The sequence below is a fragment of the Sapajus apella genome, unplaced genomic scaffold (assembly GCF_009761245.1).
Source record: "Sapajus apella isolate SASKATOON/1434 unplaced genomic scaffold, GSC_monkey_1.0 scaffold97, whole genome shotgun sequence".
Lineage (NCBI taxonomy): Eukaryota > Metazoa > Chordata > Mammalia > Primates > Cebidae > Sapajus > Sapajus apella.
Window position 1 is genome coordinate 7,166,733 of NW_022437037.1, and position 22,188 is coordinate 7,188,920.

General features: G+C 51.0%; 1 protein-coding gene across 2 annotated transcripts in view; it reads left to right on the forward strand.

The window, feature by feature from the left end:
* The window catches only part of CFAP77 (cilia and flagella associated protein 77), a 159,754-nt gene that overhangs the window by 101,861 nt on the left and 35,705 nt on the right, over positions 1-22,188 (forward strand). For both annotated transcript variants that reach the window (XM_032257686.1, XM_032257687.1), the window contains exon 4: positions 19,893-19,998. In XM_032257686.1, the coding sequence (XP_032113577.1) occupies positions 19,893-19,998 (106 nt within the window). The remainder of the gene's footprint in view (positions 1-19,892; positions 19,999-22,188) is intronic.

Here is a 22,188-nt window from a genome sequence, read left to right on the forward strand (position 1 = left end):
ATGGAGCCGCCGCTCCCCGGGGGCCTGGCCAGGCCCGAACCCCATCCATCAGGAGCAGCTCGGTGCCAAGGTCAGCGCTAACGAGGCTGGCCCGGCTGGTCCCCCTCGGGGCCTCCCAGGTCGCATCGCACATGCTCCACTCTGCCTTTGATTTTTCCGGAGATGGGCCTCGCCCTCGTCTAGGAAGGGGCAGAGCGAAAGCCCTGCTGGGAGCCAGCGCTGGAGTCCAGAGTCGGGAGTCCCGCTCAGTGCCGGGCCCAGCCGTGGGCCTCTTATCGCCTCTACAGCCTGCAGCTGTCGACACAGTCAGAGGAGTGGCTGGGGCGAGGTTGGTATACCTCTTCCCGGGACACAGGGCATGGAGGAGATGGTACTGGCACCCCCCAGCACTGAACGAAGAACCAGGCGTCAAGCCCACGTCCCACTGTGGCAAAGGACCCTGCAAGCAAAAGCAGTCACAGAATGAGCGAATCGTGCGGAGAAGTGGTGAGCCCAGCCAGGACGAGCTGCAGGCAGGCAGGGCCTGATCAATCCCATGCCATCATATGGAGGAGGGGCCAGCTCACAGGGCAGAGCTGCAGGCTGGGCCCCATCAGTCCCGTCGGAGCCCAGATCATCGCACCGTGCAGAGGAGCGGCGAGCTCACAGGGCAGAGCTGCGGGCTGGGCCCCATCAGTCCCGTCGGAGCCCAGATGGCAGTGGCTATTCAGGCTGGAAACCCCTGGAGCCTTGCATTCGTTTTGATTCCTAATAATGCCAGCTTCCGGGGCCAGACACCATGCTGGGTGCTTCATACACATCAACTCAAGTGATCCCCAGAAGGGCCCTAAGGTAGCAACTAATTCCCATTTTATAGACAAGGAAACCAAGGCTCAGAGACCCTTGCACACAATCGTATGGTCGCAAAAGGATGGCGCTGGGATGTGATCTTAGAACCCACATGCATTACCTCTGGCCTGTGCTGAGCGTTCACTTAGTGCCCAGCTGTGCTGGGCATTGTGCTGGGTGTTTGGGATTCAGAGAAAATAAAACACAAAACAAAGCAATATGCAACCAACAGGTAGAGCAGCAAGGCAGTGGATGCTGTTTCAGGTGGGCAGAGGACCCAGGACAGAGGGCGCAAGGGTACCTTTGGGTCTGCTGAGACTTGACTCTGACCCTCCCAAGCTAAACCTCCTTCAGTCCCCTGAACCCTGTCCCCCCCCACGTTTCTCTGGACTCACAGGTGCTTTTCCCTCTGCCAGGGACACTCGTCTCCCACTTTGCCTGGCTGAGGACTCACCATCCTTCAGACATTCCTGTGTCCCTTGCCCAGACAGGCAACCCTGTGTGGCCACTGCCTGCGGACCTGACCACCTCCCCCACCAGACTCAGTGGGGCGGGTCTGGGGTTGCTCACTCCTCCTTCCCCAGTGCCTAGCATGTGCCTGCCTGGAGTGTTATAGGTGCTCAGTAAATGCTTGCTGACTGGCTGCGTGAGAGGAAACAGATCGCTTGAATGCAGTGTGCCGTGGATACTGGGAACAGGTAATATTCTAGTGCCAAGAACTCACGAGACAGCCAGCTCTTTTCTGGGCACGACTCTTGCAGGGTGCTGAGCCTCAACTACGGGAGCTGTTGAAAATCATCGTTTGTTAATTTCCTGGGGTTTCTGAAACAAATTACCACACGTTTGATGGCTCCAAGTAGCAAAAATGGATCGTTTCCTCGTCCTGGAAGCCGGAAGTCTGAAATCACGGTGTTGGCAGGGCCACACGCCCTCTGGAGGCTATAGGGGAGGGTCTCCCTGCCTCCTCCAGCTCCAGGTGCCATCACTCCAGTCACGGCTGCCTCAAACTTCACGTGGCTGTCTCCCCTGTGTCTCTGTCTTCTCCTCTTCTGTCTCTTACAAAGACACTTGTCACTGGGTTTAGGGCTCAGCCAAATATCTCAGGATGATCTGATCTCAGGATCTTTAACTTCATCGCATCTAAAAAGACCTCTTTTCCAAATAAGGCTAGATTTCCAGGCTCAGGGGGTTAGGATGTGGACATATCTTTTGGTGGTGGAGGGGATGCCATTCAGCCCACTGTAATTACCAAATCATCTTAACACAAATTGAGTCAGAGAGTCCGCATTTTAGGTGTCGCTGGGTTTCAAGAAAACGATCTTTAGAATTGTGATTTTACAATGGCTTCGCCTAGAGTCTTGCTACATGTTGCAAGGGGTTACGTTTTCACGAAAAATATGGAAGGGGCTTGTAATCAGTCAAAAGATGATAGGTATAGGACAGGCATGGCGGCTCACACCTGTAGTCCCAGCACTTTGGGAGGCCAAGTTGGGCAGATCACCTGAGGTCAGGAGTTCGAGACCAGCCTGACCAACATGGTGAAACCCCATCTCTACTAAAAATATAAAAATAGCCAGGCGTGGTGGCAGGCGTCTGTAATCCCAGCTGCTCAGGAGGCTGAAGCATGAGAATCGCTTGAACCCAGGAGGTAGAGGTTGGGGTGAGCCGAGTTAGTGCCCCTGCACTCCAACCTGGGCGACATGGGTGAAACTCCGTTTCAAAAAGTAAAAAAAAAAATAAAAAGATGATTGATATAAATGCTTTTATGAGGAGCAAATATTTTATTTTTTTAATTTAAAAATGTTTAATTTTGTGGGTACATAGTAGGTGTATATGTTTCTGAGATGTTTTGATACAGCCATGCAGTGTGTGGTTATCATGTCATGGAGAATGCGGTCTCCATCTCCTCGAAAACACAATCCAGTTATACTCTTTTATTTTTAAATGTGCGATTAAGTTATTATCGACTGTAGGCACCCTATGGTGCTGTCAAGGGAGTAAACATTTTAACCAACCCTTTCTTTTCTTTATGAGAAAACTTTCCAAGCAAATAGAAAAGTTCAGAAGTGACACAGCTAACTCCCGTGAACTCACTACCTGGGTTTAACAAATGTTAACCCTTTGGCCACTTTCGCTTCTGATCCTTTCCTTTAATATTAAGAAACGAAGCGTGACAAACACAGCCTGAAGCCCTTGGGCACCCCTTCCTAGCCTCAGCCCCTCCCCGGCCTCCCCGATGACGCCTCCCGAGGTTGGAGCAGGCATGCTTTCTGTCCAGCGTGCCCAGTTTTGCTGTGTTGTTAGCTATCCATAAATCACACGGGGTCCTTACTTAGCTGGGTCCTGTGCCTTGTAAGTCACCATGCCCAGTGATTCGCTAGTCTCATGGCACACTTTCGCAACGTCACCCAGTCCTGCTCTCCAAATCGTCCGCCACAGATATATGCGTCTCTCTACTGCTAGGGTGTTTCTTGTGTCCCCCATGACAAGGCCCCTGCAAGCACCCAGCACACCTGGTTCCCCTGTGCGAGGGTCCTTGGGGTTGATGCCCATGAGCAGAGTTGCCAGCTGCAGTGAGACCTCCTCTGCCTGCGCTGACAGCCTCGATTGTCCTTCCGGGTGCTGGGCCATCTGCCCTCCCATCTTCTCAACTTTTTCTACCTCCCCTGTGTCTCTGACCACGGGTGACGGTGAGGAGATATCCCCTCAATGTGTCATTGACCATGGGTGACAGTGAGGAGATGTCCCCTCCATGTGTCACTGATCTCAGGTGACAGTGAGGAGATGCCCCCTCCCCTGTGTCACTGACCACGGGTGACAGTGAGGAGATGCCCCCTCCATGTTTCACTGATCTCAGGTGACAGTGAGGAGATGCCCCCTCCATGTGTCACTGACCTCCGGTGACAGTGAGGAGATGCCCCCTTCCCTGTGTCACTGACCACAGGTGACAGTGAGGAGATGCCCCCTCCATGTGTCACTGACCTCAGGTGACAATGAGGAGATGCCTCCTCCATGTCACTGACCATGGGTGATGGTGAGGAGATGCCCCCTCCCCTGTGCCACTGACCACGGGTGACAGCGAGGAGATGCCCCCTCCCTTGTGTCACTGACCATGGGTGGTGGTGAGGAGATGCCCCCTCTCCTGTGTCACTGACCATGGGTGACGGTGAGGAGATGCCCCCTCCCCTGTGCCACTGACCTCAGGTGACGGTAAGGAGTTGCCCCCTCCACTGTGTCACTGGCCACGGGTGACAGTGAGGCGATGCCCCCTCCCCTTGTCATTGACCACAGGTGACGGTGAGGAGATGCCCCCTCCATGTGTCACTGACCTCGGGTAACAGTGAGGAGATGCCCCCTTCCCTTGCTATTGACCACAGACGACAGTGAGAAGAGGTTCTCTGCCCTCCTGGGCAGGCAAAGGATAGGTACCCATGATCACCTTGGAAAAGGGGAAACTGAGGCCCACAGGCGAGGCTGTCTGCTGAGTTACACACACTGGTGAGAGTCCAGTCTCCTGACTCCTGGACCGTGGCCTCTTTGCCATCCTCACTGCCTCCCGGCAGAGGTGCCCACCCGTGACTCACCTTTCTCCCGGTGCCAGGATCCCCTGCCCAGTGGGTTTCTGAGCGGCTGGCGGAGCTCTCATTCTCAGCCCTTTCCCTTTCAGCTTCACTGAACGCTGCCCGCCAGCTCTGAACTGCTAATTGAATTCACCCTTGTGAAAAATGTTAACACATTGCAAATGACCTCTCAGACAGATTTAGAAGTCGGGCGTGTGCTGCTAACCAAGCCTCCCCGAGTCATTAGCTTTTATGTTGGATCCGCAAACAATTAAAAAGTAGCCATGAGCCCAGAGGTCCTCTTCTCTAATTAGCTCTAAGAGTCCTGCCAGGGAGACAGGCAGCCCTCAGTTCCACCCCTTCCTCCACCCCTGTTCCTAGAAGAAGCGGGACCTGGAGCTGAGGGGACAATTTAGGAAAAGGCAGTGGGGGGTGAGGGTGGGTCAAGGGGTGCAGCAGCCCCCAGGGTGCCAGAGCTCAGCCCCCAGCCCGCCCCCGCTCCCTGCTGGGAGGACAGAGGTGCTGGTGGCCAGCAGGTGGAGGGTCCCCTGCCGGGGAAAGGTTTGGTGGGGGTGGAGGAGGCACCCTTGCTAAAATGCAGATACCTTGTCCCCATCCAGGGAGCCAGAATGTTTGGGGGTGGAGGGTGACATCTCTACTTTTACTAAGGTCTCTGGGATATTCTTATTCACTCTTTGGACAGAGAATCCCTGGCCTTGACATTATGAGGGAAGGAAAGGCTGTGTCAAATCCAGCTTCTTATCCAGGCCGAGGCCTGTGTCTTTGGGTCCAGGGCAGCTGGACCTGAGGGCTGGCACCTCCCTCCCAGAGCTGAGGAGGACTCTGGGGCCCCTGGGCACACTTGCCTTCCTGTGTCCCTTCCTCTATTAAAAATATATATGTTTTATGGTATGTTAGTATAAAGATGAATATAATCCAGGCTGAATTATTTTTATTTTTATTTTTATTTTAAAAGAAATTTAAATATTTTTATGAGTCCCTGAAAGTGTCTTAGGCTCAGGCATGGGGTCTTCCCGGCCTGATGGGCGGGTTGGTCCTGCTTCTTCCTTTTAGGTCTCACCACTCCCTTCCCTCCTGGAAAGGAAGAATTCCCTCTCTTCTCTCTCCCCTTCTTGCCCCTCCTGGCACCCCTTTCTGCCGCGAGCAGAGATGAAGGCAGAGAGAGGATGGAGAACTGGCCTTGAAGCCTGAAGACCCCAGACTCAACACAGACCTCTCCCATTTCCACAGCGAGGGACTTTGAGTAGGCCACATACTCTCCACGGGCCTCCATCTCTCCCTCTATCAGTCGGGTTAACACTCCCTCCATCGTAGAAAAAAAAAATGATGTCACTACATCAGTGAACAGCTCCTTGGGCTCTTGGGTGGAGAGAGAGGCACCAAGCATTTTTGTTGTTTAGTCGGCATAGAACCAGGGTTACAAATTCACGAGCCTGCAGAGGCCTGGCAGGTAAAGGCGATAGGGAGCGGTGGGGACTACGGCAAACTGGGGCACGTGCCTGGTCTAACGTTGGCAGCTCCAGCCAGTTGGGGACATGTAGGGATGTGTGCCAGTGTTACCAGATCATTTAACATCTCAGTAAATAAAGCCAGGCATTTGGATATTTATGTGAATCTTCTGATTTTTTAAAAATAACATATTGGTTACTTAAGGTTTTAAGATGCTGCAGGCCAAACTAAGCATGTCTGCAGGCCAGACATGGCCTAGAGTCTGCTATTTGCAATAATTTTAGGGCAGTGGTTGCCCAATGCTGAGCCTGAGTGGGCTATTTAATCTTGTTGAACTCTAGTTGATTTATACATGAAGTGAGGCTGACGTCACAGTAGTTCCTGTCTAGTAGGTTTCTTGTCGGGATGAAATGACACAGTCCGTGGAACGTGAGCACAGCGTGGAAAAGAGGCATCTGTGGTTCCAAAGGACAAGAGGAGGGAGGCTTGTGGGGATGGAATTTTCTGCGTCTTGTGCTTGGTGGTGGATACATGAAATAACACATGATTAAATCACACAGAAACATACACACACACACACACACACGAGTACAGGTGAAATCGGGGAAATCTGAATGACATTGTTGGACTGTTATCAATGTCATTATCCTGGCTGTAATTTTATTCTACAGTTAGCATTGGGGAACCTGGGCAAGGGGCACATGGGATCTCTCTGCCTCATTTCTTACAAACTGCATGTGAATCTACAATGATCTCCATAAAAGTTTCAGTTTAAAAAAAAAACAAATTAAAAAAAAGGATTTAGTGGTAGCTCTGGTACCCATGGGCAATGTTACAATCACTTGTTGGAAAAAAACCTCGTGAAACTAAAGGCACAAGCAAAGTGCCCAGTAAACAGCCGTGGAAGTCACTTGACAGTCGGACAGCCAAGCCATTCAGGAAGCCTTGGGTGCCAAGGAAAAAGGGAGACACCCCAGCCCTGCAGCACGCGGCTCGGGGTTGTGTGAGACATGAGGGCGGTCTTGGGAAACCCCATCCAGTAGGTAGAGAAGGTGGATCTCCCTAGACGGCGCCACTTCTGGGTGTCCCTCCTGGATCGGGTGTTGAGAGAGGCCCAGCCCTCCAGCCTTCTCCCTCCTCCCAAGCCAGCCATCCACAGCCCCAGGCCCAGCCTCAGAGGCCACCATCCGCCCCTCCGTGCCTTCTCAGCTTCGAGGGTGCCAGAGCCTCCATGGCCCCGGAAGCAGCAGACTGCTGGTATATTAGAGATGGATTTTAATTTTATTTTAACAAAATAGCTGTCTCCACTGGAAGAAGCATCAAGAGCCAAATAAGGACCCGACTTGAGCGGAATCACGTTGAACAGACCTCCGTGCTGTCATTGATTTTCCAGGAAGAAAAAAATCGCCTCTGGCTACTAAACCGAATTAGTAGTCACTGATGACCAATTATTTTAGCCCGCTGTGAACGGAGAGCCGCACTAAAACCCAGTTTGTCAGACCCAAGTCTCCCTTCTGAAACACCTTTCAACAAACGTGTACCTAAAGTCCCTCAGAAGGCTCCTCCAGCTTCCTCTCTTCCGCCAAGTTCTCCAGCTCCACAAAGTTTTAATGAGCAGCGAAGATGAAGATGGGTTGCCATGAAAGGGCCCCTCTAATCCACAGAGCACTCCTGGCAGAGTGGAGCCGCACCGGCAAATCAGAGCTGTCAGCCCTCATCCCCCGCACACACAAAGTGTCAGCCTAATGTTTGCAAATGATAATTTCCATTTCCCCTGCACGTCCCCTGTGCCTGCATCAGAGATCAACCCCTGGTCTGGGGTATCAATCGCAGAGCAGTGAGGATGGGTTTGATGGAGCTAATTTGAAGTTTCTGGGAGGCCTAACCCGAGTAGGAACTGATTTCATTTCATTCCCCATTTTCCGCTGTATGGGACCGAGTTTTGACACGGTTTTGTGGCTGGTGGGCGAGGCGGTTGGTGAGAAGCTTTTCTGGGGGGTTCCTGCCAGGCTATCAGCAGGTAATTTGTCAAAGCTCTTAGCAGGGGCCCCGTCACCACGACACAGGCTGTTCAGGAGTCCATGGGCAAGCCCAAAGCTCGGCTTTCCAAACAGCAGAAACAGCAACTCGGAAGCTCTTGCAGCCCAAGTGCGGGGTCTGAGACCCCTGGATGGAGCCCAGTGGGGGAGTCAGGACAAATCTGACTCCTTCGTATAGAGGAAACACGTGCTCAGGAGTCCAGACAAGCAAATTGCCAACAAGCACAACTTGACCAAGCTTCCTCCACCTGGACAGAGATGACTGGATCATTCGGACCCACCTTGGAGTGGCTCAGCGCACAGCCTAATCGTTAGGGGCAGAAAGCTTCAGGGCCAGGGGAACCAGGATTCAGATCCTGGCTCTCCTGCCTGGCTATTGCATCCCTGACCATCACACGGGCAAGTCGCTCCATTTCTCTGAGCCTCAGTTTCCCCTTCTGAAAGCCAGGAGTCTCCATCCTCCCTTCCAGAATTGTGAGGACTCAAGCTTGCACGTGGAGGGCTTGGTATAGAAAGTGCTTCTTAGGATGGGAGGCATTTTGAAGCGCTGTTATTCTTCAGGGCAGCTCAGGCCCGTCTCTAGCTGGGAGTCCTGCCTGTGTTCACACCGTTCCCTGTCTGGAGCTCCCCTTGCTTCACTTTCCCTGCTGGGTCACCTTCTGCCCACCCCCAGTGATCTGTCCAAAGCCTCAGAGGAGACGTCCCTTATCCCACGCCCTTGCTGAATTAACCTTTCTCTCCTCTGAGCCCCAGCCACGCTTCAGGTGGCTCTTTATACTGGCACTGGCTCTTGGCACTGCAGGATGGCAGGCTGCAGCGCGGCTACCCCCACAGGCTTCTGGTTCGAACAGCTACCTGTGTGGTCTTGAACAAGACAGTGGAGTTCCCTGGGTCTCAGATTTCTCATCTGTAAAGTGAGGACATCAGTATCAGCCTCTTGAGTTGTTGCCCCAAGGACTGAGGAAGCAGGCAGGGAGTGTGAGCTGTGAGGATGGCTGTCTCTGCTGCATGCTCTGTGACCCCAGAGGGCAGGAAGCTGCCCCCATGTTCAGACATAGCGTTAATACTCCTGAATGGGCCAGATGGGTACATGGGTGAGTGGGCGGATGGATGGATGGATGGGAGGATGGATGGGTGGGTGGGTGGATGGGTGGGTGGGGGGATGGATGGATGGGGGGATGAGTAGGTGGGCAGACAGGTAGATGGATGGACTAACGAGCGAGTGAACACAGAGTTGACATCTCATTCACAAGGTGCTCTGCCCTTCTGCTGTCCCCTTCCTCCACCTGAAATGTCCTTGGGCCCTCAAATCCTGTATGCTGCCACCTCCCCCAGGCTAATCCACTCTGCTACACAGCAACAGTGTCTGGCACTGCGCCCCCTCCCCTCTCCTCTCACTCAGAAACCATCCCCAGTACCTTCCTCAAGCCTGTCTTCTGCTATGACTCCTGCCTCAGCCGTTTACTCCTCAATCGGGTCTTTTTAAGTTTTTCTTTTGAAACAGCCTTATTAAGGTGTAATTTCCTGACAATACAACGATTCACACATAATTTGATGAGCTTTGACAAATTTATACACCTGGGTATCCAATGAAGATATAGCACATTTCCAGACCAGGCACAGTGGCTCACACCTGTAATCCCAGGACTTCAGGAAGCCAAGGTGGGAGGATTGCTTGAGCCCAGGAGATTAAAGCTGCAGTGAGCTAGGATCGCACCACTGCACTCCAGCCAGTCTCTAAATTAATTAAAAGATACAGCACATTTCCATCCCCGGAAGTCCCTCATGTTGCTTTTCAGTCAGTTCCTTACCCCACTCTCAGGAGGACACCCAGCCCTCATGAAGCTCCTAGCCTCAGGTCTGGTGTGGACCTGACCCAATTCCTTCTGCCCTCGGCCCAGGAACCCAGGTCTTTGTAAAGACCTTCAAACACCTTCGAATGTGTAAAGTGCAGGCATGGCAGAGTGGGCAGAGCTAAGGGAGGTCTTGCGGGGAATCTGCCAGGCCAAGGAGAGGAGTCCAGGAGGAGGTGGGAGAGGACTCTGCATTTAGGAGGGGGTAGGAGAGGGACTGGGCTTGAGGCCCTTGAGAATCATGCATTCCCAAGGGCAATAGGAGTGCATGAGGACCTGGCCTCAGGTCCAATGTGGACCTGACCCAATTCCTTCTGCCCCTGGCCCAGGAGCCCCTCCCCAGATACTGGCACAGGGCCAGCCCTCCATTCCTCTCTCTCTGGGCTCTGAAGAGCCTTGAAGGCCAGGAGGGCCGTCCTGCCTCGGAGCAGCCTGAAGCCCTGCAACCCCATCCCAGTGCCCTGGCAGACCCTTTCAGTATCGCCGGAATCACAGACATTCACAAACCTGAATTACCTCTGAACACGGTGTTGAAAACAGATGCTTGGTGCTGCAAAGAAAAATCAGCACTGAGACAAATGATCTCCCAGCAAGGCAACTTTACTTTCTGCAGAAAGGGTGCTCCTGTTAGCCATCTTGCCACGAGAGTACAATGAACAAAGGAAAAGCAGACATATTTATCCTTCATGCATTTGGGGTCGTCCTGACGGCTGTGTCTGATGTCTGTTGGCTGGAGCCAGACCTCACAATCTAAAACTAAAACTTAATTGGCTAACAACTTAAAACTTTTTTAAACAGGTCAAAGCAATGGAGAACAAACAGAAAGTCTAAATAAGGAAGGGGCACGGGCTGCGAGCTGGGACACGCCTGTGAGCACGTCCAGCACAGGTATCGTGGTTGAAGTACAAGGACATAGAATGTACTACGTGCCTGTGAGCACGTCTAACAGCTGCATAGGACAGGGCTTACCAAAGAGCTGCTAGCAAAATGCCAAGGAGGCTTTGAAGAAAGTGTTTAAAACAAACTATTATTTCTAACACTTAAGATTACTCTTTAGCAAGAAAGGAAACTTTGAAGAGGCACTTTTCTACTTCCCACCATGGTCCTAAAGATTCATAAGGAACAAGTCTGAGAGCCACAGATCTCCCTGGCTCCTCCAGCCTGTCCTTGGCTTCAGGAACCTCCTCTCATTCATCTTCAGGAAAGGATTGCTTCCCCGGCATCTCCTGGCCTGGCTGGGCTCTCTGTTCTCTGGGGCTGTCCCTGTTGCCCCTGGGCTGAGAGGATCCAGGGGCTCTGACATGCTGACTTAACAGCTGATCCTCCCATGAGAGAGAGAGAGAAGGGAATCAAGAGGCCACGTGGCTTGTCCTCCGTGCTTGCACCCGTTGTGAAGGATATTGGGACCACCCCACCACCGTCATTAGGTTCCCCAAGGAAAAGCCCATTTCTTCCAGAGACCTCCTCCTGGGCATTGCAGTTGAGGCCAGGGGTCCTCGGGAAAGGGGTTTTCCAAGGCTTCCAGAGTCACTCGGCTTCTCTACAGAGTGCAGACAGTCCAGGCCTGAAGATTTGGAGAGGACAACCCAGCACCATCCCTGCTCCGTGGAGCTCAGAGCCTGGTGGGAAAGGCGGACTCTGAGCCAACCATTGTAAAGAACTTCAAACACCTTCGCACGTGGGAAATGCAGGCATGGCAGTGTGGGCAGAGCTAAAGGATATCTCAGGGGAATGGGCCAGGCAAAGGAGAGGAGTCCAGGAGGAGGTGGGGGAGGACTCTGCATTTGGGAGGTGGGAGGAGAGGGACTGGGTGAGACTCTTGAGAATCATGTACTCCCAAGGGCAATGGGAAGCCACCAGTTGTGCTGACAAAGACAGAAATGGGCTTGCTTATTTTTTTTTTTAGATGAAGCCTCGCTCTGTCGCCCAGGCTGCAGTGTAGTGGCAAAATCTCGGCTCACTGCAACCTCTGCCTCCCGGGTTCAAGCAACTCTCCTGCCTCAGCCTCTTGGGTAGCTGGGACTACAGGCGCCCACCACCACACCTGGCTAATTTTTGTATTTTCAGTAGAGATGGGGTTTCACCACATTGGCCAGGCTGGTCTCAAACTCCTGACCTCAAGTGATCCACCCACTGCGGCCTCCCAAAATGCTGGGATTATAGGTGTGAGCCGCAGTGCCCGGCCCCAGACTTGCATTTTTTAAAAAGGGGGCCAAGGGACGGGCGTGTTGCAAGGTCCAGGGACAAAGGATGGTGTCTGGAAAAGTCTGGAGGCCTATATGAATTTAGCCAGGGCCCCTGGACTTGACCTCTGTGTGCAGCTTGCTTGCTGGGCAGCCTTGTTCAGCCTTAACTGCCCTGTCTTTTGTGAAAATTGATTCAAATTCTCTTGGTCAGAGAGCCTGCAGCCAGAGGGTAGGGGTCCAGGCTTTCTACTGGAATGTGCTGTGTGACCCTGGCCAAGCCATTTGACCTCTCTGGGCCTCGCTTCCCATTCACACCTTTCCCATGCTCATTTAGTGAGGATAAATAATTAAGATCCTCCACGTGAACCCCTCCAGTGCCTCAAAAGAAAGCTTCAGAAAGGACGGCTGTAATTGTTACCACAGGGGCTCTCTGCCTGGGGCAAAAATCGTTCATTTTGGGGGTGGGAAAATGCCTATATTTCACCGTAAAGAACTGCATTTACTTAAAACAAAACAAAACAAAACTGAACATGTTGTAAGGCAGCAGCAAAAAAAAATGGTTATGGAGGAAAACAGGAAAAACGCCTCCTAAAGATGCATTCTAGAAAGGTCAAGTACAGAGGGAAATGCTAGCCGTCCCCAGCGCGTGATGGGGTAGGGCTGGGCTCTCCAGCCAAGGGCGCTCCCCGCGGCTCCAGGAAGGCAGGATCACCCCAGCGGCTTTGCCGTGGGAAGCAAACGGTGGGCGGGAGAGTTCTGATCTGATGTTCAGTGTGGATCTGCACATGGCAGCTGGGGCTAGGAATGCATCATCCTGACCCCGAGTCTGGGGACTGGGATCCATCACCCCCACCACGGCTATGTGGCCTCAACCAACTCACAGGAGTCCTTTTTTTTTTTTTCCTTTTTTTTCTCTATTTTTGCAAAATAATTGTATGCAATCACTAAGTAAACTGAAAGATGAAAGGCCCCTTAGCCCACCCCCACTTCTGCTCCCCTGCCTGGGGCTTCGATGAGGACATCACTGGTGGGCTTCTTTCCAGTCTTCTTTTTTTTTTGAGACAGGGTCTCACTCTGTTACCCAGGCTGGAGTGGTGCAGGTTCAAATGATTCTCCCACCTCAGCCTCCCGATTAGCTGAGGATTACAGGCACCTACCAGCACACGCACCTAATTTTTGTGTTTTGAGTAGAGACAGTGTTTCACCATGTTGGCCAGGCTGGTCTGGGACTCCTGACCTCAAGTGATCCTCCCACCTCAGCCTCCCAAAGTGCTGGGGTTACAGGTGTGAGCCACTGCGCCCGGCCTTCCAGTCTTTCCTTCATCCACCCACATCTGTGCAGAGGCACTAGTACTCTCCGACTCCTCCCCTGACTTCTTGTTTTACACACGTGTCTCAGAGATCTCTCTGGCTCATTACACACACAGCCACTTCATTCTTTTTGGCAGCTGCATAATATTTCATCATGAAGGCCATCACTTTTACAAATGTGATCAGTTCCGTGAACAGCTGGGAGGCAAAGGGGGATCCAAGAACACTCGGATCCTTGACCAAGGGGCCTATTCAAACCTGCTCTAAGGGCCGACTTCTTTCCTGTCCCTTAGGTGAAATCTCAGGCTTCCTCAGCTTTTCTGGTGGCTTCTAATTACAAAAGGCAATCTCCATGCTCTAATTAACATGCCCAGGCTCCAGTATCATCAATACTCTCAACTGCATTGGGAGATAAATTTTGTGCCTCCCCTGGCTCGTTGCTTGGAGAGAACAGGCAGGGGGTGAGCTGTGTCTGTGTATCTGGTTTCTGCCCCGCCACCCCCCTCCCAGGCTCCAGGGCAGATATCGCATCTTACAAGGGGCCTTTGCTGTTAATGCATTAGCCTGTTTGATTTGGTGCTATTTTACATAGCATTTTTTTTTTTTAATTTTCTAATTTTTTTTAGAGACCGGGTCTTGCCATGTGGGCCAGCCTGATCTCGAACTCCTGAGCTTAAGAAACCCACCCACTTTGGCCTCCCAAAGTGCCAGGATTACAGGCGTGAGCCACTGCGCCCCACCTGCTTTGCTTAGTATTCTTCGATTTGTGTTTATAAGTGAGACTGAGCGGCGGTGTGTATGTTCTCCTTGTCTCAGTTTGTGATCATAAAATGATTTGGGAAGCTGTTTTAGAAAAAGTTCTGGAAAGTTCTGGAATAGTTTCTATAGCACAATTGGGAGAGCTTGTGTGTAAGAGTATCCAGGGTCAGGTGCTGTGGTTCATGCCTGCAATCCCAGCACTTTGAGAGGCCAAGGTGGGTGGATCACTTGAGGTTAAGAGTTTGAGACCAACCTGGTCAACATGGCGAAACCCTGTCTCTACTTAAAAAAAAAAAAAAGTGCCGGGCGCGGTGGCTCAAGCCTGTAATCCCAGCACTTTGGGAGGCCGAGGCGGGTGGATCACGAGGTCAAGAGATCGAGACCATCCTGGTCAACATGGTGAAACCCCGTCTCTACTAAAACTACAAAAAATTAGCTGGGCATGGTGGCGCGTGCCTGTAATCCCAGCTACTCAGGAGGCTGAGGCAGGAGAATTGCCTGAACCCAGGAGGCGGAAGTTGCGGTGAGCCGAGATCGCGCCATTGCACTCCAGCCTGGGTAACATGAGTGAAACTCCGTCTCAAAAAAAAAAAAAAAAAAAAGCAAAAATTTGCTGGGCATGGTGGTGTAAGCCTGTAATCCCAGCTCCTCGGGAGGCTGAGGTAGGAGAATCACTTGAACCCAGGAGATGGAGGCTGCAGTGAGCAGAGATCATGCCACTGCACTCCAGCCTAAGCAACAGAGCGAGACTCCATCTCAAAAATGATTAAATAAACAAACAAATAAATAAAAGTACCCAGGCTGGTTCCCAAGGCTTTACTAAAGTATCATATAAGTACTTTGGTCACCTTTGATCTTTTATATTTCCTGGGAATGTCGCCCACTTTATTTAGTTTTCACATTTATTGGTACAAAGTTGTCCATGATATTCTCTCAGGCTAATTAAAAATCAAAATCTTACTGCATTCAGGACAGCTGCAGGTTTTGTGGGATCATCAGCCCACAGCTTATTCAAGCTTGGGGGCCCCCTTTCAGAAAAAAAATTCAAAATCATGCCTACAAATTCAGGCACAAAATTGAATAATTAATTAGGATGAGAAAAGAAATCAGAACAAATCGCAAATTTAAATTAGCTGACCAATATCACAAACCACAAAAATCCAGGAAAATAATATACTTAAAAAAAAAATTAAAGCCAGGCATAGTGGCTCATGTCTGTAATCCCAGCACTTTGGGAGGCCAAGAAGGGCAGATCATTGAGGCCGGGAGTTTGAGACCAGCCTGGCCAATATGGTGAAACCCCATCTCTACTAAAAATACAAAAATTAGCCAGGGATGGTGGCGCATGCCTGTAATATCAGCTACTTGGGAGGCTGAGGCATGAGAATCATTTGAATGTGGGAGGCGGAGGTTGCAGTGAGCCGGGATTGTGCCACTGCACCCCAGCCTGGGCAACACAGCAAGACCCTGTCTCAAAAAAAATTAATTTACGCACCTTATGCTGATTTTTATCCTACATTTTTTCCCCTATAATTTTTGATTACCTCTTCATATGATAGTAATTTTTGGGTGTGTGTGTGTGTTTTTTTTTTTTTTTTTGAGAAAGAGTGTTGCTGCAGTGCCCAGGTTGGAGTGCAATGGCATAATCTCGGCTCACTGCAACCTCTGCTTCCTGGGTTCAATGATTCTCCTGCCTCAGCCTCCCAAGTATCTGGGACTACAGACATGCACCACCACACCTGGCTAATTTTTGTGAGACAGAGTCTCTCTCTGTCGCCCAGCATGGAGTGCAGTAGCACGATCTTGGGTCACTGCAACCTCTGCCTCCCCGGTTCAAGCGATTTTTGTGTTCAGCCTCTTAATTAACTGGGACTACAGAAGCCCGCCACCACACCTGGCGAATTTTTGTATTTTTAGTAGAGAGGGGGTTTCGCCCTGTTGGCCAGGCTTGTCTCGAACTCCTGACCTCAGGGGATCCACCCGCCTTGGCCTCCCAAAGTGCTGGGATTACAGACATGAGCCACCATATGATAGTAATTTTAAAATATTTTTCTACAAAGTATAAAGCTGTTTCAGTCTTTCCTCTAGCATGCTTGATCGCACTTTTAAAAATATTTTACTTTGAAATAATTATAGATTCACAGAAAGCTTTTTAAATTGTACAGAAAAAGCCCAAATCCTCTTCACCCAGTTCCCCACAATGAGAGAATTTCACATAACTAGATTGTAAAATGAAAGCCAAAAAATGGACATTGGTACTATACGCAGATTCCATTCAGATTGCCAGTTTATGCCCTCATTTGCATGTGTGCGTGTGTGTATGTGTGTGCGTGTATGTGTGTGCGTGTGTGTATGTGTGCGTGTGTGTATGTGTGCGCATGTGTGTGCATGTGCGTGTGTGTGTGTGTGCGTGTGTGTGCGTGTATGTGTGTGCGTGTGTGTGTGTGTGTGCGTGTGTGTGTGTGTGGTGTATTTAGTTCTTGCAACTCTTTCACCTGTGTAGATTTGTGTGACACAATCAAGATACAAAACTGTTCAATCATCCAAAGATCTTCCTCACGCTCCTTTCAGTGAAGCTGCTTCCCTCTATTTCCCAATGCCTGGACAATTTTGAGAATGTTATCTACCTAGAATCACACAGTGTGTAACCTTTTGAGGTTGGCCTTTTTGGCTCAGCATAAAGGCCTAGAGTTCACCCAAGGTGTTGCATGTAGCAGGAGCTGGGGAAGGAGGCAGGAGCTGCTGGAAGGCCCCTGAGGCCCTGGCAATGAGTCTGGGTTTAGGCTAAGACATGGGGGGCCGTGGAAGGCATTTTAAGCAAGGAGTGATATGATCCTATGTACTAGGTTCTTCCCGTATCAGACCAGCTTCTCCACCTTTGTATCCAAGGTAATGAGCCGGAGCAGAAGCGGGCACAGCCTGCTGGTCTCCTTCAGAGGACCCAGCCTGGGGCCGTTGGGACTCCCAGGGCGTGTCGTTACCCTCACACCCCGAGCCCCTTTCCTGGTAATAAGAACTGCTGGACACGAGGATGTCAGCCGAGGCCGCGGGTGCCTTTGTGGTGGCGATGAATGTGTCGGGGGCTGCTGAGAAGAGAGCTGTTTTGTTGTGATCGGCCTCTTGGGGTAGATATTTTCAGATTACGAATCTAGTGTCATTAGAAAACACAGCAATAAATTAGGCTGCTCAGAAGCATGGTGCGTGTAATAATTAAGTAATAAAAGTCACCGCAGGGGTAAAGGGACTGGAAAACAAAGAACCACCGTTTGTAGCGGCACCGAAGGCTGCTGTGTAAAGGACCTCTGAGCAGGGGTGGCAGGGCGAAGCTGCTGAACCTCGACTCAGACAGAATCCCAGCTCGGCCCGGCATGAAGACAGCTTTGTAGAGAGGAGACAGACTGGTCCAGGGGCACAGTCAGGGGCCAGGGAGTGGATATTTGGGGTCCGGTTTAGCTTTACAGCTGTCTCCGGGCCGTAAGGTGAAACATGGAGGAGCCCAGCAGAGAGAGGAGCCAGCCTGGTAGGGCAACAGGGCAGGGTGAGGCCTGGGGTGGAAGGGGAATTTTACTCAGCCCCAGCCAATTGCTACAGCCAAGAGTGCAGTCTAGCGTTGGCAGAACTTACAAAATGTCAAGACACTCCAGGAAGTTGTCTTTCGAAGGGAAAAATTTTTAATTTTTAAGTGTTGATAATTATTTCAAAGTTTAAGACCACCACCGTGCAGGCCACATAAAAGGCAGAGTGAGAGGCTCGCGGTCTGCCTCCCTGGTACCCAGACCATGCCAAGGTGGGCAGATCACTCAAGTTCAGGAGTTTGAGACCAGCCTGGCCAACACAGCAAAACCCTGTCTCTGCTAAAAATACAAAAAAAATAGCTGGTTGTGGTGGCTGGTGCCTGTGATCCCAGCTGCTTGGGAGGCTGAGTTGGGAGAATCACTTGAACCTGGGAGGTGAGGTTATAGTGAACTGAGATTGCATCACCGCACTCCGGCCTGGGCAACAGAGCAAGACTCCACCTCAATAAATAAATTAATAGTCGCTTGAAATAATCATCTGTAGTTATGTCACAACTTGACACACAATTGGGTTCATTTGCTTTCTCCTGTTGTTACTTGGGGTAGATGCTAACCCTTTCTCTTTAATTCTTTTGTAATTAGAAAAACAAATCATTTATTGATGCTTCCAAAGTCAAAACTATAACACAAAGTCCATTCAACAAGTTCTAGCTTTCCTTTCTGCTCCTTCCTCCCTGTTCTCTCTCTCATTCTGGTTGCTTCTCAATTAATAAGTTTGGTTTGTCTTTTCATTTTCTTCCTCTTGAAAATAGAAATGTATGTACATGCATCATATGTATGATATACATCATAAATTCTAGATATGTATTATACATATGTATTTTATATGTATATATATATATATATGGGGGCATGCTATGGGATTGGTTATGGGTGCTTATTTAGTTTTCTCTGCTTTGTCCTAAGCTACAAGCAGGTACAAAAATTAGTGGAGCTGGCAGTTGTCAACCAAGTCCCAGACATTCTGGGTTGGCTGTTTCAAGGGTTTTGTTTGGCTTTCTGGACTGTTGGTAGAGACCGCAGTCTAACTTCCCACAAATCTGGCACAGCAGGCGGTTTCCTGGGCTGGTTACTGTACAAAACGAGCTGGTTTCCTGACCTAGCTGCTGCAGACTGTGGCTCATAGTTCTTTTGTTTTGTTTTGTTTTGTTTTGTTTTTTGACAGAGTTTCCCAGGCTGGAGTGCAGTGACGTGATCTTGGCTCACTGCAACCTTCACCTCCCGGGTTCAAGCAATTCTCCTGTCTCAGCCTCCCAAGTTAGCTGGGACTACAGGCACGCACCACCGTGCCCGGCTAATTTTGTATTTTTAGTAGAGACAGGGTTTCACCATATTGGCAGGCTGGTTTCCAACTCCTGACCTCAGGTGATCCACCTGCCTCAGTCTCCTAAAGTGCTGGGATTACAGGCATGAGCCACCATGCCCACAAATAGTGCTCATTTGTATATTCAGTCTCTCAGCCTATTTAGAGATCAGGCCCCACCTGGGAGCAGTTGGCCATTTGCTTCATGGACATGAATTCCCTCTGCTGCAGAGGCTTGTGGCTGGGCGGGTCTGCCTTGCGGTGTTGCCTGCACTGCTCTGGGATCCTGCCCTTCTCATCTGTACGATGGGAATAATACTCGTGTCCATTTTCATGTTGGGAAGGGGTGGGGCATACAAGATGCCTCGGGTAAGCGCTCCCTGGCTGGAAATCGTTGTCAATGAGAACCGGAGCCAGACACTAATTAAAGGTGGTAAAGACATTTTATTCAATGCTGTTCCAAAAAGGAAGAAGCTACAGTATAGAACTGAGTTCCGTTCCAGATACCACAGAAGTGGGGATGTTTAGCTGAGGAGCCAAGGGAGGGGAAGGGGCAGTGATGGAAAATCAGCAAGACAGGAAGATCCTTGCTAAAGGCAGGCCAAGGTCATCGGCTTTCAAGGGTGCGGATGAGGAATTCGATCAGCTGTCAAGGGTAATCAGATATGAAGGCTGGGGCATCCATGTAGCGGGACTCTTGGCTAACACTGGTTTCAGCAGGCCAAGGTTAGGACCTAGGGATGAGGCCTAGTGAGAAAGAGAGCTCAGAGGACCAGGCCTCTAACATTTGGCAAGGAGGGAGTCCTATCCCCACTGCAGGCCCAGCACTCGCAGGCTCTATGAGGGACCTGTTTCATGGCTTTTTCGGCCTGGGAGAGGGGCTTTCACAGTCTTGGGGTTGATGGGCCCTGCAGCCCCTGACGTTTAGGAGGCTCCGGCGTGGGGTGGGAAGAGGGTGCCTCTGGTCTTTCCCAAGCCTCAAGCTCTGTCTGGACTTCTTACCTTCAGGCCTTCGACACCCTTCTTTGATCTGCTGCAGCACCGGTACCTGCAGCTGTGGGTACAGGAACAAAAGGCCGCCCAGAAAGCCATCAAACTGGAGAAGAAGCAGAAGGTAAACGCAGCCCTCACTCCCGGGTTGCCAGCTGGTGGGGTGGAAAAGAGAGAAGGGCCGGCCAGGGGCAAGCATCAAGATGACACTGTGTACATTTGTGGTTGGTGGAGGGGGGGATCAGGTTGCATTTTCTGACCAGCATCAGACAAGCCAGAGCTGAAAGGATTGTGGTGATGATCTGGTTCAGACTCTCCGTAAGCTCATAGGGTAGAGGAGATGGGTGTGGGCCCCCAGTCAGTAGGCCCCGTGTGCCTCTGAGCTGGGATGAGAACCCAGGTGTCCTGATTCCTACCTGGGGACCCTTCCCCCTAAACCTCTGCACAACTTCACGCACCCAAAATCTGATTCTAGTCTAACCTGGCCTGGCCCACACAGAGGTATGTCCTGTACAATCTACAGAGAAAAGGCCAATAAGGCAAAGCTGAAGAGGAACTCACTTCCGAAAGGGTGCCGTGAAGAACACATTATATCACACTTTGTAACATTTTATTACAAATTAACCAAGAGGCAGCTTTCCAAACGCCTGCCGAGCAGGACATGCACCCTGTCATCTATGTCACCAAAGCCGCAAGGCAGGCGTGGAAGTCGAGGCGTGGGGAGGCAGAGCCTGCCCAGGGAAGTTTGAGCTGAGGTCCTGAGGACGTCCAGACACTGCCAATTGCTGATGTTAGGAGTCCCTAGCAATGGGGTGGGCGTCAGGTCAGTGAAGGAAGGAAGGAAGGAAAACCATCTTTACTTGTTCGTTTGTGTTGTCATACACATTTGAAAATACCCAAGGCTGGGCGCAGTGGCTTACACCTCTAATCCCAACACTTCGGGAGGCCAAGGCAGGTGGATCAGCTGGTTCAAGACCAGCCTGGCCAACATGACGAAACCCCATCTCTACTAAAAATACAAAAATGAGCCAGGCGTGGTGATGGGAGCCTGTAATCCCAGCTACTTGGGAGGCTAAGGGAGGAGAATAGCTTGAACCCAGGAGGTGGAGGTTGCAGTGAGCCAAGATTTTGCCACTGCACTCCAGCTTGGGTGACAGAGTGAGACTCCGTCTCAAAAGAAAAGATACTATAATGGTACTTCCTTTAAAATCTTCCGAAACTAAGGGCCGGGCGCGGTGGCTCACGCCTGTAATCCCAGCACTTTGGGAGGCCGAGGCGGGTGGATCACGAGGTCAAGAGATCGAGACCATCCTGGTCAACATGGTGAAACCCCGTCTCTACTAAAAATACAAAAAATCAGCTGGGCATGGTGGCACGTGCCTGTAATCCCAGCTACTCAGGAGGCTGAGGCAGGAGAATTGCCTGAACCCAGGAGACGGAGGTTGCGGTGAGCCGAGATCGCGCCATTGCACTCCAGCCTGGGTAGCAAGAGCGAAACTCTGTCTCAAAAAAAAAAATTCCGAAACTCGAAACTTCGGAGAGCTCAGATTGGCCTCCTCTGCAGTAGGTCCAGACTGCTGACAGTAAAATCGGAATCCCTCTGTGTTCACATGGTGCTTCATAGACTTCATCGAGGGTGTGGCTCCAGTGTGGCTGGTTGTCACAACAGTCACAACCAGCACCATCCTAAGCCTCTGAGCTGAGGGCTGGGCTGAGCACGACCCTGAGTTTTTACATTTGGTTCTCTGAGACCGCCCTGAGCTCCGTGTCTCCCGTCATCTCAGTTTGGTTTACTTCACGGGAAACCGGGGCTCAGACAGATTAAGTGATTTGCCAACAGTGTCAGACAGAGGTGTGTCCGGCCTGAGAGTCCAGGCTCTTCCTGAAGGACAGGTCTCACTCCTGCTGATTACGGAAAAGCCTGGGGCTCAGCGACAGCACCTGTGTTGTTCTAGGGCCAACCTGGGGATCGGAGGAGTCTTTCTAGAAACCCTGGTACTCTCAGGAGGGGCCAGCAGAGGCGCACAGAGTGGGGGCTGAGGGTTTCCAGGTGTGGCGGGTGCCAAGGCCTCTCCTGGCTCTTCCCAGCAGTCTGCAGAGAAGATAGCTCATTAGAGAGCTCAGCATTGTAATAACATTTTAAGAGCAACCCGTGACTAGTTTATTTGTTAATGGCTCAAGCAAGAGCCCACTTGCTATGGTAATGGCCGGTTTCAGAGGGAGCATTACCAGCACAAACTGCTTTCTAGCCCCGCATTAGAGCTGGGAGTTTTTGTTCGTTTCTTCGTTTTGAGACGGAGCTTCGCTCTTGCCG